At 53.6% G+C, this 15,723-nt stretch overlaps 1 protein-coding gene across 1 annotated transcript in view; it reads left to right on the top strand.

The window, feature by feature from the left end:
* The window catches only part of Trappc10 (trafficking protein particle complex 10), a gene marked incomplete at its 5' end in the record, with an annotated part of 76,325 nt that extends 61,365 nt beyond the window's left edge, over positions 1-14,960 (top strand). The window contains 10 exon segments of the mRNA XM_005375874.2: positions 593-1,107; positions 1,937-2,078; positions 3,082-3,240; positions 3,867-4,096; positions 5,102-5,202; positions 6,416-6,542; positions 7,589-7,759; positions 10,028-10,205; positions 12,451-12,645; positions 13,360-14,960. Of these exon segments, the coding sequence (XP_005375931.1) occupies positions 593-1,107; positions 1,937-2,078; positions 3,082-3,240; positions 3,867-4,096; positions 5,102-5,202; positions 6,416-6,542; positions 7,589-7,759; positions 10,028-10,205; positions 12,451-12,645; positions 13,360-13,598 (2,057 nt within the window). The 3' untranslated portion in view covers positions 13,599-14,960.
* Positions 14,961-15,723: the final 763 nt, after the last annotated feature.

The raw sequence follows: 15,723 nt of genomic DNA, 5'->3' as shown, positions 1-15,723 counted from the left end.
TTCCCTTTTTTCTCTTTTGCAGTGCTGGGGATGGAGCCGGGGCTTTGTGCGTGCTGAGCACGTGCTGTGCCACTGAGCTGTGTCTCCAGCCCCTCCTGTAGTCCATGAATAGCTAAGAAATGCTCACCAGTTGGTTTTGCAGTCTTTCCTTCCCCTGACCAAACCAAGGTGCTTGTAGAAAGGAGGTCAGAAGGCCAGGAGCGCAGTGTCTTCTCCGCACCCTCCACACACAGCCACCACAGAGCTTGATGCTTCCCTGGTCCTGGGTTGGAGCCTCACTGGCTGGCTTCATGGACTGTGGGGCTCCTGGCATCATTCTTTCAGACTTTTAAGTAGGCAAGAAAGTGTGGGGACCCCGAGACAACTTCAGGAAGTGTGCCGTGACAAGCTTTGAATTTGAGTTAGTTGACATGTTTCTCTTTAAGTCTGCCATGCCAGTTAGTTTCTGTTATTTTCATAATTTCCCTGAGTCACCTGTGTATTCATTTACATTTTTATGTTGACAAAGACCCTCTTGGGATGTGGTGGTGGCAGGAGGCCTTGCTGGCTCCAAGGCGGTGGCAGGGGCAGGACACACGGTCTGTGTTCCCAGGTCACAAGGTGGTGCTGCCCATGCACTCCTTCGCACAGCTGCGGGACCTGCACTTCGACCCTCCCCACGCCGTGGTCCACGCGGGTGGCACCCTGTGCCTGGAGATGACCGTGTGCAGCCACATGCCGGTCCCTGTGTGTGTAGACCAGATCGCTGTCAATGTCCACTTCAGCGTTGAGAAGAACAGCTACCGGAAGACCGCTGAGTGGCTGACGAAGCACAAGACGCCCAATGGGATCATCCACTTCCCTGCCGAGGTCTCCCCTCTCCCCGCTTCCCAGAACAGCTTGCCTGCGCTGGAGCTGTCAGAGATGTTCGAGCGCAGCCCTTCCGACAACTCCTTGAACACCACGGGCATTATCTGCAGAAACGTCCACATGCTGCTGCGGAGGCAGGAGAGCGGCTCTTCTCTAGAGGCGCCCTCGGGGGTCACCCTGGAGGATGGGGCGCACGTGCTGAGGTGCAGCAGCGTGACCCTGGAGCCTGGGGCCAACAGGATAGCATTCAGGACTCAGGTAAGTCGGCTCTGGAGAAGGCCCAGGTGGAGCCTGTTGTCTGGCTCACTGTATTTTTGTCTTTATCCTTGGGGAACAATACACTGAAAATTTTTGAAGTCTTTTTTATTTGTCACTTCTTGGCCATTGATTAATTTGGAATGGAGTTCTTTATATAGATGCTTGTCTGGGGATTCAATTTGCTTTTTAACTGACCGGACTCAGTAGCAGTTTCCCCTGTATAGCAGTCATCATCCTCATTTGCTAACCTGAGATTTTAAAGATGGCACAGTCACTTTGAAATCTTTTCCTTTTTTGGATGCATCAGTATCAAAACAGTTGCCTCTGGCTGAGCGTGGTGCCCAGTACTCTGGGATGCTGAGGCAGGAGGATTGCAAGTTCAAACCCTTGGCTAACTTAGTAAGACCCTGTCTCAGAACGAAAAGATTAAATGAATAAATAAAAAACGGGGCTAGGGATGTATCTCAGTGCAAAGGCCTTGGGTCTGAACAGCAGTTGCCTCTGGGCCACTCTGATGTGCTTTCCTCGGATGCAGTGTGCCCATATGCTCACCTCTGGCAAGACAGCACTCTCACTGGCCAGGCTTGCCCCAGAGTGGGCTGTGCATCCCCGAGTCTCCTGACTGCCTTCATAGCGGGTGCCATCACAGCTCCTTTCCCTGGAACCGCCTCCTTCGAAGCATAAGGCTGAACAGAAGCATCAGTGACTCTGAGACTGCAGGCTTCTGGCCCAGTCTTTCAGGAGCCGATGCGGGTGCATGGGGCGGAAGACTGTGGTTCTTCTGTGCGCCACTCTCTGCTGTCCTTGCAAGTGCCTGTTTTGACTCTAGGCCAAGGAGCCGGGAACGTACACACTGCGGCAGCTGTGCGCCTCAGTGGGTCCCGTGTGGTTCGTGCTTCCACACATCTACCCCATCGTGCAGTATGACGTGTATTCTCAGGAGCCCCAGCTGCATGTGGAGCCACTGGCTGGTGAGTGGTGCCCGGGGTACTCAGGAAGCCACTGTAACCAGCGCAGGGGGAGGGGTGGGGGCGCAGACTTGGTTGCCTGGCGGCCTTTGAGGTTCCCTGCCTAGCAGGGTGGAGCCTGGGGCTCTTCTGTTCCTGTCGTGCTGACTCTGGTGTTTAACAACTGCGCTGTGTCTGAGAAGGTAGGAAAGTCGGAGTCTGCGAAGGTCTGCTGCAGGCATTGAGGCTTCATTTTCCTGCCGGAACTGTGTTAAAGGCTCTGTGTCAGGGCTGGGTTCGCCTCCTGCTCTGGGCAGAGGCTCCTCCTCCGGTGCACCGAGGAAGCCTGGCCCTATGGCATCACACCCGAGAGTGCAGAGCTTCCTCTGTTTCGGTCAGTTCCAGGATTAGGAGCTGATGTTCAGTCTGTTGAAGAGCACTGTGCCCCTAACTGAGCACTGGCAAGCGAGAGTTGCCGCTGTTCAGGCTGGGAGCAGCACATTTACTTGACAATTTTCCAACGAGTCCCCCCATTTTCCCTGTCTTTCTGCGCCCACTTGTGCTGGGATGACAGCTGCAGGCAGAGCAGGGTGCCTCTGAGGTGATCCATCATGCAGGTGCTTGGTGGCAGGGCTGAGCTCTGCTCTAGCAGGGCCACACCCCAGGCCCCTGGCGCCCTGTCGTCCCCCCCACCCCCGGCCAGCCTTCGCCTGCCTGTCCTATCTCTGCTCCCTTCCTGTTCGTGTCTCGGGCCTGCTGCTTCTACTTTCCCGGGCCGGGATTCACAGAGACTTCAGTACCTGCTGCCCACGTTTCCGGTTGTGTGAGCAGTGCCATCCCTGCTGCTGTGTTTCTGACCCAGTCAGGGAACTTCTGCAAGCAGCACACACACATGAGCAGTCAGGGAAGAGGGGATGGAGATGAGGCAGGTCCTGGGGAGCCCAGAGAAGCAGATCTCATGCCGTGGAAGACGGGGGTCCCCTCTTGCTCTCATCAAAGGCCCTGACTGCCATCTTGTTCCCTTTAGATAGCCTTTTGGCTGGTATTCCTCAGAAGGTCAAGTTCACTGTCACCACCGGCCACTACACAGTGAAGAATGGGGACAGCCTGCAGCTGAGCAACGTGGAGGCCATGCTGGTCCTGTGTCAGGGGGAGAATAGAGCCGTGATCTACTCTAACTCGAGAGGTATAGTGCAGGCAGGTGTGGCACAGGTAGGCTCAGGGTGTGGCCACATACTGGGAGGCTGTGACAATGACTCAGCACCCCTGTACCTGGTTAGCCTGTCGTGACACTTGCTGTGTCTACGTTGGCAGGTGGCAGCTGAGGTCAGCGCTCATAGATGGACTTACCTGACACTGGGCTGGCCCTAATTCTGGGGGGAGCAGACTGACTGTGGTGTGACACTGGGTGGTACTGACCTCAATGGGAACACATGGTGCAGCCAGCCTGTATTTCACAGGCCACCTGCCATCCTCACCCACCCACCCGTCCCCTCTGAAAAGCAGGAACTGCTCACCCTTCTCAGGTGCAGTCGGAAGCCCTGCAAGACCACAGCCCTCGGATCCCTAGCTATGCAGGCGGAAGGGGCAAGCCCCTCATCGTCCTTTCCTTGGAGCCGCACGGGACGGGGCCCTGAAGTCTCGGCCTTCAGAGTGGCTCCTGGCCCGCCAGCTTGTCTGCTGTGCTGCCTCCAGCTTTCCCTGGCCTGGCCTGGCTCTTACCTACCCCTTGTCCTCCTGTGGGTGCAGGACTGCAGGAGCCTGCCTTCAAGAAGGCTCCAGGCTTCTGATTCGTGCTTTCTGTCTCTGTAGAAGAGTCCTCCACCTCGGTGCTCCGGATCCAGTCTTCTGACAAGGTCACAAGCATAGGGCTGCCTGCCACACCTGCATACCATGTGATCGAATTTGAGCTGGAGGTTCTGTCCCTGCCATCAGCTCCAGCATCTAGCAGGGAGACTGACACGCGGGGGACTCCGGAGCCCCCCAGGAAGCAAAAGGACAGACAGAGGGGGAGCCCCTGCATGGTCACCGCTGACCACAAGGTAGGTAGGGAGGGCGGCGGGCCGAGGAGCTGTGGCAGCAGCTTCCACCCATCCATCCACCTGTTTAGCGAGAGGTAGCTTCAGACCTGATGCTGGGCACTCTTGTCTGTGAGGTGCCACTCTAGAAGGACAGCAGGCCTTGACTCCTGTTGCCCAGCTTGGATTGAGGTCCACTGTGAGGGCCCGAGTGTTCCTTGGGAGTTCTGGGATGAGACTGGAGGAGCCAGTCGGGTGTGTCACAGGGTGGGGGGCGTCACCCAGAGAAGCCCAGGCACGCTTTGTGCGTTGCCAGAGTGTCCACATCCTCCGTGGCAAGATCCTGGCTCTGTGCGGGGCTGACTTCTTCATGCACACGCGGGAGAGCAGTAGGATCCAGGCCCAGGCCCAGGCGCTCTACAGAGAGAGGCTTGGAGTGTCAGACAGGCCCATACCTGTGGTGGGGGCTGAGGTTCCAGGCCCAGAGGGTTGGGGAGGAAGTTCCTCACCCTGCTCATGCACAGAGCCTCAGGAGCTGCTGGCTGTGCTTGCTGTAGCATGGGTTCCTCCGTCCTGAACAGATGGTTTATACCAGGGTATTCGGTTGTTCCACGGGAGAGCGGAAGCCAAGTCCTGGTGCCCTTTCCACCCTTCAAGGAGTCACACCTTGTCCCCCGATGCCCCGACATGGCCTGTTCTCCATTATGTGCTTGGCTTCAGAGGGCAGGAATGCTTCGATGGCCATGCCCCTCCGGGATGTGGAAGTATCATGCCTCCTATGCCTTCACCTTTGTTTCTTTTTGGCCCCATGTGCTCTGGAGCCACTGCGCCAGTCTGGTGGCATGTGGCCCCTGTCCATTCTGTCTTTGTTCTTTGTGTACGTAGCTTCGTATTTCTCGCTGTTTATGCGTGTTCAGTAGAATTCTACTTTATAAGCAGTGCTTGGAGCAGCCATTATGAAAGGTGCAAACACCAACAGCCCCTGCAGCCTGTGGGCTGAGCAGGGGTCCCCCTTTCTGTTCCCCACAGGTGTCAATCGATTGCCCGTGGTCAATCTACTCCACGGTCATTGCGCTGACGTTCAATGTGCCCTTCAGGACCACGCACTCCCTGCTTTCTGCTAGAACCAGGTATCTGAACCTGCCTCTTCCCTGCTGTGCTGCTGGCCTTCGTGATAATTAGGGTGCTTTCTTACATAACTGCTTTGCCATCGGTCCTGGTAAAATTCAGAGTGGTTCTCTGGTGTCCTATAGCACCTCGTCTATGCTCAGTTCTGTCTCACCAGTGACGTTTTGTGGTTGGCCTTGGTCCAGACGGGTCCCTATGTGGTTACTTGTCTGCGTTTACCCTCCTGGGCGTGTTAGGCTGCTGCCGTGTTGGCAGGCTGCCATGTGACCATCTGACCTCCACACAGTCTCGTGAACTCAGCCGGCTGCCTGCCCTGCTCGGGTCTCCTCCTCAGCATGGTCGCCTCTGGAGAAGGGTCTGCCTAGACGTTGCCATTAGGGGCCTGGTGGTTCTTTACTATAGGGGGGTGTCCTCAACTCTGGAGGAGGGGTTAGCAGCACCTCTGGGCTCTGCCTCCGCCCCGTGCCCGTGCCACAGGCTGCCGTCCTGTGTGATGCCTGGGACTATCTCCAGTCTGTCTGTGGTCCCCCAGGAGTGGCTGCATCGCCCAGCCCAGAGCTCTGCTCTGGAGGCGCGGTCAGCCCTACTCTGCCGCTGACAGCAGCATGTGGAGGGGACCAAGTGAGGCGGCTGGCACTCAGCACTGCCCAGTTCTCTGCTGTAACCATCCCTGCTTCATCCATGATACCTAGGGAAACTGGAAGCAAAGACGTTAAAACGACATGCAGAGTTGAGCATTATAGCAGCAATGGCTTTTTTCTTAAAATCGTAGCAAGGGAACTGTAGTAATGTGATTAAAAACCTCTATCACCTCAGAGAATCTGCGGTGTCTTTCCATAGACTTACTTTCACAGCTCTGCGGGTATCAGAGATGACTTGGCTACTCAGTGACCAACCCTGACTTGCAGTGAGGACAAGTTCCCATTGTCCTTCCCCAGAGGACACTGCACCCAGCTGCCTGACTGGGGAGGCCCACACAGTGTGCTGTGATGGCACTGTCAGAATCGGGGTGTCTTCTCATCCCCTTCCCCACGGGAATAGCTTATTCTGAAGAGATGTGGAGTTCTTGTGGGTTTTACATGTAAAATCAAAAGCAGAAATGATTTTCCTTGTGACTTTCATGGTGCCCTCATCAGTGAGGGTCTTCTTAACAAAGTTGAGATACGTTTAATAAAATTTTTACATGTCAAAATCATATTTTGCTTCTCTGGTTAGGAAGTATGTTCAAGTTTGTGTCCAGAACTTGTCAGAGCTTGACTTCCAGCTGACAGAGAGTAACCTTGTAGATACCAGAGGCACCGCTGACCTGCAGTTGACCCCACTGAATGCGCCATCCCCACAGGTAAGTGCCCTCTAGGGCCAGGTGTGGCAGGATGCCACCCTGCAGTTTGCTGACAGTGAGGTGGCGAGCTTTGAGATTGAGCCGGGAGTGCAGAGAGGGGTCTCGCTGTTAACCCAGAGGAGCTTGTGTGTGTTGAGCAGGCCTGAGTCAGCATGATGTTTGCTGTTTGTGTTAGTCAGTGATGCACTAAGTGGGCTTATGGTCAGCTGAGGGTGCAGCAAGTGTGTTAGAAAATAGATTGATCTTGTGTTTTTAGAATTTAGTCTCACACGGGGCCTACTCTGCACATGATTTATCCAAACACAGGCACATGCGGGACTTGCGTGTGGACTCAGGAATGATTGCTGGCCCGTTTCTGCCAATTACAGGGTGAAGGAGGAGGCCTGGGTGCGGGGCGTCTCTGTAGGTCGTTACCCATCCTTTGTTGTAGGGGAAGCCTCCACAACAGAGAATCAGCAGGCCACCTCCAGGTCTTCCCTGGCCCTTCCTGCCCCTTTTCCACATGTGCTTTTGCAGTTAAGTGCCAAATGTTCACACAATCTGAGGCTTTCTGATAATGTCTCTCTTCAGCATTTTCAAAAGACTTTCTCGCCAGAACGTGATTGTTTTCTTGTTTTAGCTGAGCCTGTCACCATCCTCTAGTGTGGACTCTGCAGTCATCATGTTCTGGTTACGCATCTGGCTGTGCTAGTTCTAAGTCAAGTTCACGTTAAATACAAAATGATGAGCACAGAAGTAAAGATGTCAGTTACATCTCCCATTTTGGAGATCTATATGGGGTATATTATGGACTCATAAATATAAATATTCCTAAGGCTATTTTTATGGTCCCAGTGCTGTGAGGCTCTTAGAATCATAGGACGCCAACACTGGCTCTGGGTCATGTGTTGTCTGTGGCTGGACCAGGTGGGGCCGTGGTGCTGGGCGGTGGCTGGTGTTGTAAGACCACGGGTGCACAGTGAGGCGCACGCTTCCCTTGGTGGGCAGGGGGACGTCAGCTCCTCTCTGGCTTCTTGGTGTGTGCAGTGACAGGGCTCTCTTTGCAGCACATCCACAGCAAACAGTTGGTGTTTTTCATCTGGGAATTGAAGTGGATGCAGGAGCCACCCCCTGCCCTGCACTGCCAGTTCTCCATGGGCTTCTCCCCGGCCTCCGAAGAGCGGCTGTCCATCTCCCTGAAGCCCTACACATACGAATTCCAAGTGGAGAGCTTCTTTGTACGTGATGGGTCATTTGGGGAGTGGTGTGTGGGGTGCAGACGTGAAGGGTGGCGTCATAGTCTTGATAGCCTTAAATTTCAAAAGGAGGAACTCAGTAGAGTCCGGAGCTCGGGAGTGCAGTTGTTGGGTCCTCGGGTGGCACCCGTGGGGCTGTGCTCTAGTGCTGCCCCAGGGCAAGTGTGGAAGATGGGTGCCGTTCCTCACCTTGACTGAGCAGCTCCCTGGAAGCCACTTAGCACTCTTCCACCTCGGTCACCAGCTCCTATGCAGACAGGGCCGTGGTTTTCTTTTTTCTTTTTCTTTTTATCTTTCTGAGGCAGAGTTTCCCTAGTGAGTTCAGGCTGGCCTTGAACTTACAGTGATCCTCCTGCCTCAGCCTCCCAAGTGGTGGGATTACAGGCATGCACCACCACACCTGGCCTAAGGCTGTGGTTTTCTGCGGGTGTCTAGTTTTCTAAATGAAGTACAATAATATTGTAGAGTGTGGAGATAATGCCATGCTGAGAGAAGCCGGCTTAGTGAGCCAAGAAGGTGCTGAGCAGAGAGTAACTCAGGTTACTGGACTATGCTGGGGTTTTCCTTTCCTTTCCTTGAAACCCTTGGGCGTTTTCCCTGAGAAGGGCTTGCACTTGCAGCCTTTCCTCTGTCCCCGTCTCACCAGACAGACACCTCCTTTTGAGCCTCAGCTTTAGTTAGCTCCCACGTCAGTGTTCACGATGTACCCTTGGGTGAGGACTGACCCTTCCTGCTGCGTGGACAGCAGGGGTCCTGGAGGTAGTGAGGGCTCTGTGGATGGTATCCTGGTCGCTCAGTGTAGACAGTCGGCATGTGTCCCTGTCACTTTTCTGGCAGCTTCTTCCTGGTCAGGTTAAGAATGTAGAGAGGATCTGTAGGATCTGTGTAAGCTGCAGGCGCTGGCCCTGTGCTCCCTGCACGTGTCCCTGCCATCTCTGTGACAGCGACCTGGCAGCTGCAGAGTGCTGCCTCTTGGCTTGCGCATCCTCATGCACAGTGGGCAGTGATGGGGGCATCTTGTCATGGTTCACAGCCAGGTGTGTGTCCCTTTTGAAGAGACGCCTATTCAAGTCCTTCACCCATTTTTAAATGGGCTGTAAAGTTCTTTATACATCTCAGCTCTCAGTTCCTAACGATATAAATCATTAGATATATTTCCTACCATTTCATGAGTTGTCTTTTCACTTTCTTAATGGTGTCCTTTGATGCACAGAAGTTTCTAGATTTTGGTAGAATCTAATTATTTCCCCCTTTTATTGCTTGGACTTTTAGTTTCAGATCTGAGCACCCAGCACCTCATGCAAGGTGATAAAGGTTTCCTTCCCTTTTTTCTTCTAAGAGCTTTGTAGTCTTAGTGTTTGCATCCAGGTTCTGACCTGCTGTGAGTTAGTGTTGGGGGTGGGGGTGGAAGGTGTTAAAGTCCCTCTTTCCGTGTGGCTTTTCAGCTGTCCTTACACCAGGGCCGAACAGACGCTCAGCCACGAGGCAGCGTGTGACACCCTGTTGCAGGCAGGCGGCGTGGCTGTGAGAGCTTGTTTGGCAGGGATTTGTTTCTAGTCGTCGACCTACAGCCCCTGAAGGAACCGGTTTCTCCTTCAGCTGCTCTGGCCCTGAGCAGCAGAGCTTGAGCTAGGGTTGGACTTCAGAGCAAGCCGCAGTCTCCGCTTGGGTCTCATCTGAGCCTCGAGACAAATGCATCCTTGTGATGTGTTTGGAGACAGTCCAGGTCTCCAGCCCCCCACCGGAGGTCCTCAGAGCAGGGAGAAGGAGAGCTGCGGAGAGGCTGACCACAGAGACTTGGCTTCGGACTGCCTGGAGGGATGTGGGGGATCTGTGTTGATTTTGCTGAGCTGTGGTAATGGGCTTGTGCTTCGGTAAGAAAATGTCCATGTTTCAGTAGTGAGTACCAGACACATGGGGTGAAGTGACAGGCTGGCTGGGGTCTGCTGTAAAATACCTCAGGCAGGTTCAGAAGTACAGATGAGTAGAGGGAGCAAAGGAAGCAAAACATCGATAAGCAGCAGGCTGCTGGTGTCATCCGAAGCTCAGAAAGGTTCGTTATCACGTATAGAGGGATATTGCTTCTGGTACTTGAAAATGTCCCTGACTTAAAAGATCCAAAGGCCCTGGGGCGAGAACTTCCCAAGAACTGGTGTCTGAGGCAGATGTCTTGTTGGGTAAATGGCTGCAGTGGCATCCTGGCATGGTCCTCTAAGCCCTGTGTGAGCTTGTCTGTCCCTCCCTGCCCAGACCCTGTACAACGTGAAGGCAGAGGTCCTGCCGCCCGCGGGCATGGAATACTGTAGGACTGGCGTGCTGTGCTCCTTGGAAGTATCCATCACTCGGCTCACTGACCTCCTGGAGGTGGACAAGGATGAGGCGCTGACAGGGTCTGACGAGTACTTCTGCACGAAGCTGATGTATGAAGGTGGGTCCTGAGACTCCTTTTCCTGACTTGTCATGGAGACGTGGTCTTCTGAGTACAGTCCCAGGAGGACATTCTACAGGTGCTTGTTTGGTAGGCTTGTTTTCATGGAATGTTCTAGCAAGCTCACATCCCATGCTGTCTGGGCCTCTTCTCCTTGTGGTCCAGGACCTGGCTGTTGCTGCTGAGGCAGGGCCAGGCTCCACTGCCTGGCCCACAGTCACCTGCCACCTCGCTTGCACTGTCCTCCTGTCTGGGCATGTACTCTCCCCGGCCCTTCCCTGTCCTCTTCCTCCCTGGCTGCTTCATTCCAGTGCTTCTCAATAAGCCAGATGTTTACTTACAATCACAGCAGTAAACCCGTTACATGAGGTCATTCATGAAAACTATTTCCCAACACAAAAGAAAGCATAGTGGGAAGAATGATGTTTTGCATTCTTCACGTCTCTGAAGTCGGCCATCAGAAGGTAGGTGGATGTCATCCTTCTGCACCCACTCTATCCTGAGGATGTATTTCCTCTGCTGGAGTCCATGAAGAGACTAGCCTAAGCAGATTGTAGCCAGGAAAGGGGAGAGATTGTAACAGTCTCTCCCAAGGCTATGGGTTCTCTGGGACACTGCCCCAGGGCCAGCGAAGCCGGCGTGTCTGACAGACTGGTTATAGGTGGAGTCTGTATCCCTTGGACAGCGTTACCACACTCATCATTAAATCCTTGGTCTGCGCTGTGCTCCGAGTGGATCTTTACCTAGGCATGACTGTAAGACTGTGCCTTGGTCATTTGGAAAATACGGTTTCCCAAGTAGGTCAGTCTCCTAGATGCTGATGTGTGCCATTTCACAGCGTGCGCAGGTCACATTGCGGGTGTCCCCTGCATGGTCTGTGAGCACTGGGGCTCTGTCAAGCTTGCAGCTACAAGTGCAAGTTTTCAGGAATTCACATTTTTACTTAAAGTCTAACGTATATCCTTGGCAATAAATACTGTTAGTTTTCTTAGAAGTGATAGCCTCATATTCATTTGAAGAAAATATCTGTCAGGTAGCCAAGGCCCATGACCCATTGTTTATCAGTCATAGTTCCAAGCCAAAAGAGTGCCCTAAGACACAGTGGCCAGTATGTCCAGTACAGCCACAGCCTAGCACTCCTGCGTGGGCCCTGATGCCCTTCTCCTGCAGTGGGGGCAGTGCTGTGTGAGAACGGCAAACCCCTGTGCCCAGGGCTGGAGATGCCCGCACCATTTCATGACAGCTCTGGACTGGGCTTGTAGCACTACTGGATCCAGGAGTCCACAGAGGTGACAGAGCCCTGCCCCATGACACGATGCCCACAGAGGCCAGGGCCCTGGGCAGTGGTCAGTGACCCTTGCTGTGCCAGGCTGGGCTCCCGGTCTCACATGTGGGACAGCAAAGGCTAGGCTGGAGGCTGGCCCCTTCCCCTGCACACATTTCGTTGGGTGTGCAGACTCGTCACACGTGCAACAAAATACTCGCCTGCACTGAGCTGGGTGGCGTGGCCACTGTGACTGCTTTGGGAAGGACTTTACTGGGTTGCTAGCAGTCTCTGCTGTGAGAGCATAGAGGGTCACTGTGAGCTCAGGGCCCAGCAGCCCGCTCACTTGTCATGCAGTGCCCCTCCCTGTGCTGCTGGGCCTCTGTCCAGCCGAGACAGCCTTGTACTCACATACCTGCACCTGCTGCGAGCTGGCCTTGGCCTGCTCACATCCTCCTGGGGCTGCCACTGTTTGTCTGCTGCTTGAGGCAAGGCGGTGCTGCTCACTCCTGTCCCTGGCTGGGCCTGGTAAGTGCCTGGTCGGGTGTGAGACCCCAGAGTCAGATGCAGGCTGGCTCTGAGGGACTGACTTTCACAGTGACAGCTGTGTGTCGAGGCTGTGGGGTCCTGGGACGCAGCCCTGCAGGCTTGTGGTGCCCTCCTCACCTACAGGTGGTTGCCCCAAAGGTCTGGTTGGGGTGCAGGGCTCTGGTGCTGTCCCTGCCCCAACAGAACCACTGCCCTGATCTAACCTGCCTGATCTAACCGTGCTTCATTTATTGCACGATTGATGATTTTCTGTGTTTCTCCACTGTGGTCCAGTGTAAACGAGAGCTGACTGCATGCTGACGGCCAGGACTTAGCGTGCTCAGTGAAGGCATAGGCATACCTGGGTAGACGTGCTCTCCAGCCTGGAGCAGTGGTTGGCATGGTGCCACTTGCTCCGGTTGAGTACTGAACAGCCTCTGCTCCTCCTTTCAGTGGTCGACAACAGCAGCAACTGGGCAGTGTGTGGGAAGAGCTGCGGTGTTATCTCCATGCCCGTGGCTGCCCAGGCCACTCACAGAGTGCACATGGAGGTGATGCCCCTCTTCGCGGGCTACCTCCCTCTGCCTGACGTCCGGCTGTTTAAGTACCTCCCGCACCATTCTGCACACTCCTCCCAGCTGGATGCTGGTAAGGACCCTATAGATGGACCTGTCCCAGGCTGAAGGCCTCCTGGGCCAGATGTGTGTTTACTAAGCCCGAGTTGGCAGCTGTTCTTATGGGCCACGCCTCCCAGAATGTGGCCAGGCACTTTTCTTGGTCTTTGGCTGGGTGGAGTCCTCTCACCCATGCCTGTTTATGATAAAGAGCTCACTGTGCCACAGGCACATGCAGAGCTAGGCGTGTTGGGATTCAGAAACACAAATCACGATGTCCAGAGAGTGCGGGTAGCAGAGGGCAGAGTCGTGCTGGTCACTCCCCATGGAGTGGGGCTGAGGGACTAAGACATCAGACCATGTGTTGCCAGCCTAGGAGATCAGAATTCAGGTCCCAAGGACAGTTTACCACACATGCATTGCTTTAGCTCCGTCATAAAGTGGGGCACTCATAAGGCAGAACCACCGAGTCGGACTGAATCAGCATTGGAGGAGGGGGTAGCTTCATGTGGACAGGACAGGCTGGTGCTGTGCAGGGCAGACTGGGAATTACTCGCCTGCTGATAGAGACTAACCTGAAGCCAAGCCTCTTATCACATGGTCTGAGGGCTACATCTGTGTGCGAGGGGCCCTGTATGGGCAGGGTCTGGGATGATGTCCTTTCAGAGGTCCTCTGGGGCTAACAGGAATGATGTGTCCCTCTTATTATTGTGCCAGGACTTGTTCTCACTTCCTGTGTATTCTGTAGACAGCTGGATCGAAAATGACAGCCTGTCGGTGGACAAGCACCCAGATGACCACCTGGACTGCAGCAGCGTGAGGAGTAGAGGCAGCGTGCACTCGGCCACCAGCAGTGAGCACAAGGGCCTGCCCATGCCCCGGCTGCAGGCGCTCCCCACTGGCCAGGTCTTCAACTCCAGCATGGGCATGCAGGTGCTGGTCATCCCCAGCCAAGACGACCATGTCCTGGAAGTCAGCGTGACATGACGGCAGCCTGCGGTCGCCTGGCCCCACAGACTGCTGTGATTGCACTTTAGGGACTGTGACTGGATTGTTCTTCTTGTAACATGCTAGCTCTAACCAGACTTGGCAGCCCTGCTTGGCCACAGAGGTACCAAGGAATGCACTGTGCAGCCGGCCGGCAGAGGTAGAGCGTCACCTCATCTTGTCTGCAGTGTGGACCCATTTTCTTTTCTTACCGTCCGTCTCTGTGCTTGTGTCTCACCGTGTCTTCTCAGCCCTGCTCCTTCACTCACGCTCACTGCTGTAGAACTGTTACTCTGGGCTGCCTGCACAGCGCATCTGCTGGCTCCACATGGAAGCCTGTGTCTTCTGTGCTGGCGCTCAGCAGGCCTCGCTGGCTTTCTGTGGTGCCTGTGTCTGCTCTGGTCAGATGGCTGCCCAGCTTCTGGGCTGATGGAGTGGACTTGGGGGTCTTCTGATTTCCCAGCCCTGCTCTCCCCAGTAACGCCTTTTAGGGCCAGCGGGTGGGGTGTGGGTGGGTCGGGAGGGAGCATAACCCTCTGTGCCTTGGGGTGCCGGAGTCAGCTGACTGGGAGAGCCACAGGCGGGAGCCGTGCTCAAGGTAGAGAAGGACCAGGCCAGGAAGACAGGAGCAGTGCAGTGTTGAGATAGCGTAGGTGTAAACGTTTCTGGTCCCTGTGTTCCCCAGTGTCGATTATCATATGCACTTGGAATTAAATATATATTTATTTTAATTGTCATTATATATGTGAGTTAAGATGCTGTTTGCTTTTCTGTCATCTTTAAAGTCTGTTCACGTAAGTGTAGCTGTGTAATCAACATCTTGTGCACCTTAAGTCCTGGCTGATGCTCTGCGTGAGGTGAGGAGTAGGGTCCTCGCGGTGTTCTGGGCTGGCCGTGGGGAGGCCTTGGCCTGGAGTAACCTCTGCTGGTCCACTTACCCTACCAACAGGCTGATTTACTTTCGGTTGTAAATTTAATTGTACATATGGTTGATTTATTATTTTTAAAAGTACAGACTAACTGATGTAATGTTTATGTATAAGTTGCACCAAAAATCAAGGACAAAATAAACGTGTTTTTATTGGTGTGAAGTCGCAGCTTGTAAATAAGTGTTGTATGTAGTGACCCTTTTCCAGCTCTCCAAAGCAATGTATTTTTGTACATAGGAGTAGAGTTCTCTGAATTCCCCGGCACAGTGTGCTTGGAACAGAACCTGACCAGATGAATGCGAGCAGGTGCAGTAGGTCCAGCAGGGGCGGGGCTGGGGAATAACCCAGGTGTGGAGCCAGGTGACCTAGTAGTCCTGTCAGTATTCTGTGTTGGCCTTTGCCTCATTTTATAAATAAAGGTGGTGTGATTTGCCCCCATGGCTTTTTCATTGCTAGAAATTGGAGAAACATGTAAAGAAGAAAAATATCCATCTGTTTAAACTTTTCAGAAGTGTATGTTCCTCATATGCGGTTTATAACTAATCAGTGTGATCCATCTGGTTAGGCAGATTAGAACTTGAGACTCGATACAAGTTCAGGTTCTCAGAAATAAGGTTTCTGCTGTAGGAGTTAATGCTTGCCTTGCAGACTGCTGAGTCCTGTGAACCAAGGTCTCTGACATCTGGTGCTGTTAGAAAAGTGTCCCATCCCCTCGTCAGCACGGAGCTGGATGCGCAGCACAGTTTCCCTCACCTCCGGGACAGTGCGGGACCCAGGGTTTACCTCACTGTTCTTTGGTTTTCTCGTATCTGAGCTCTCTCAGGATGGAAATCTTCTAATTATATATATTTACAGTAAGCAAATAAAGGGGGAATAAAAATTGTCTATGGTCGTTTCTTACCTGGGAACTCAGTAAATTCAGAACTATCACAGATTCCTTCTCTGTAATTGCCTACCTTTTGCAAACTAAGGTAAGTGCTTCTGCCTTTTATTCCTTAAGACAAAAGAATGTCATTAAACACTTGGAAGTCCTCTGTTTCTCAACTGTCGTAAGAGTAGGAGGAGGCTGTCAGTGGGTTTCTGTCCTGAGGTTCTGTCTGTGAGGCGGCTGGTTCTGTTGAGTCAGACATGGCATATGTTGAATAGTTAAGCCAGGTATGAAATGTGTGTTTCAAAAGAAAAGACTGTGCAGCTCT

Source organism: Chinchilla lanigera, unplaced genomic scaffold, assembly GCF_000276665.1.
Source record: "Chinchilla lanigera isolate Chin_1 unplaced genomic scaffold, ChiLan1.0 scaffold00006, whole genome shotgun sequence".
NCBI classification, from domain to species: Eukaryota; Metazoa; Chordata; class Mammalia; order Rodentia; family Chinchillidae; genus Chinchilla; species Chinchilla lanigera.
The sequence above is the reverse complement of the archived record's forward strand: the minus strand, read 5'-3'. Positions and strand labels throughout refer to the sequence as shown.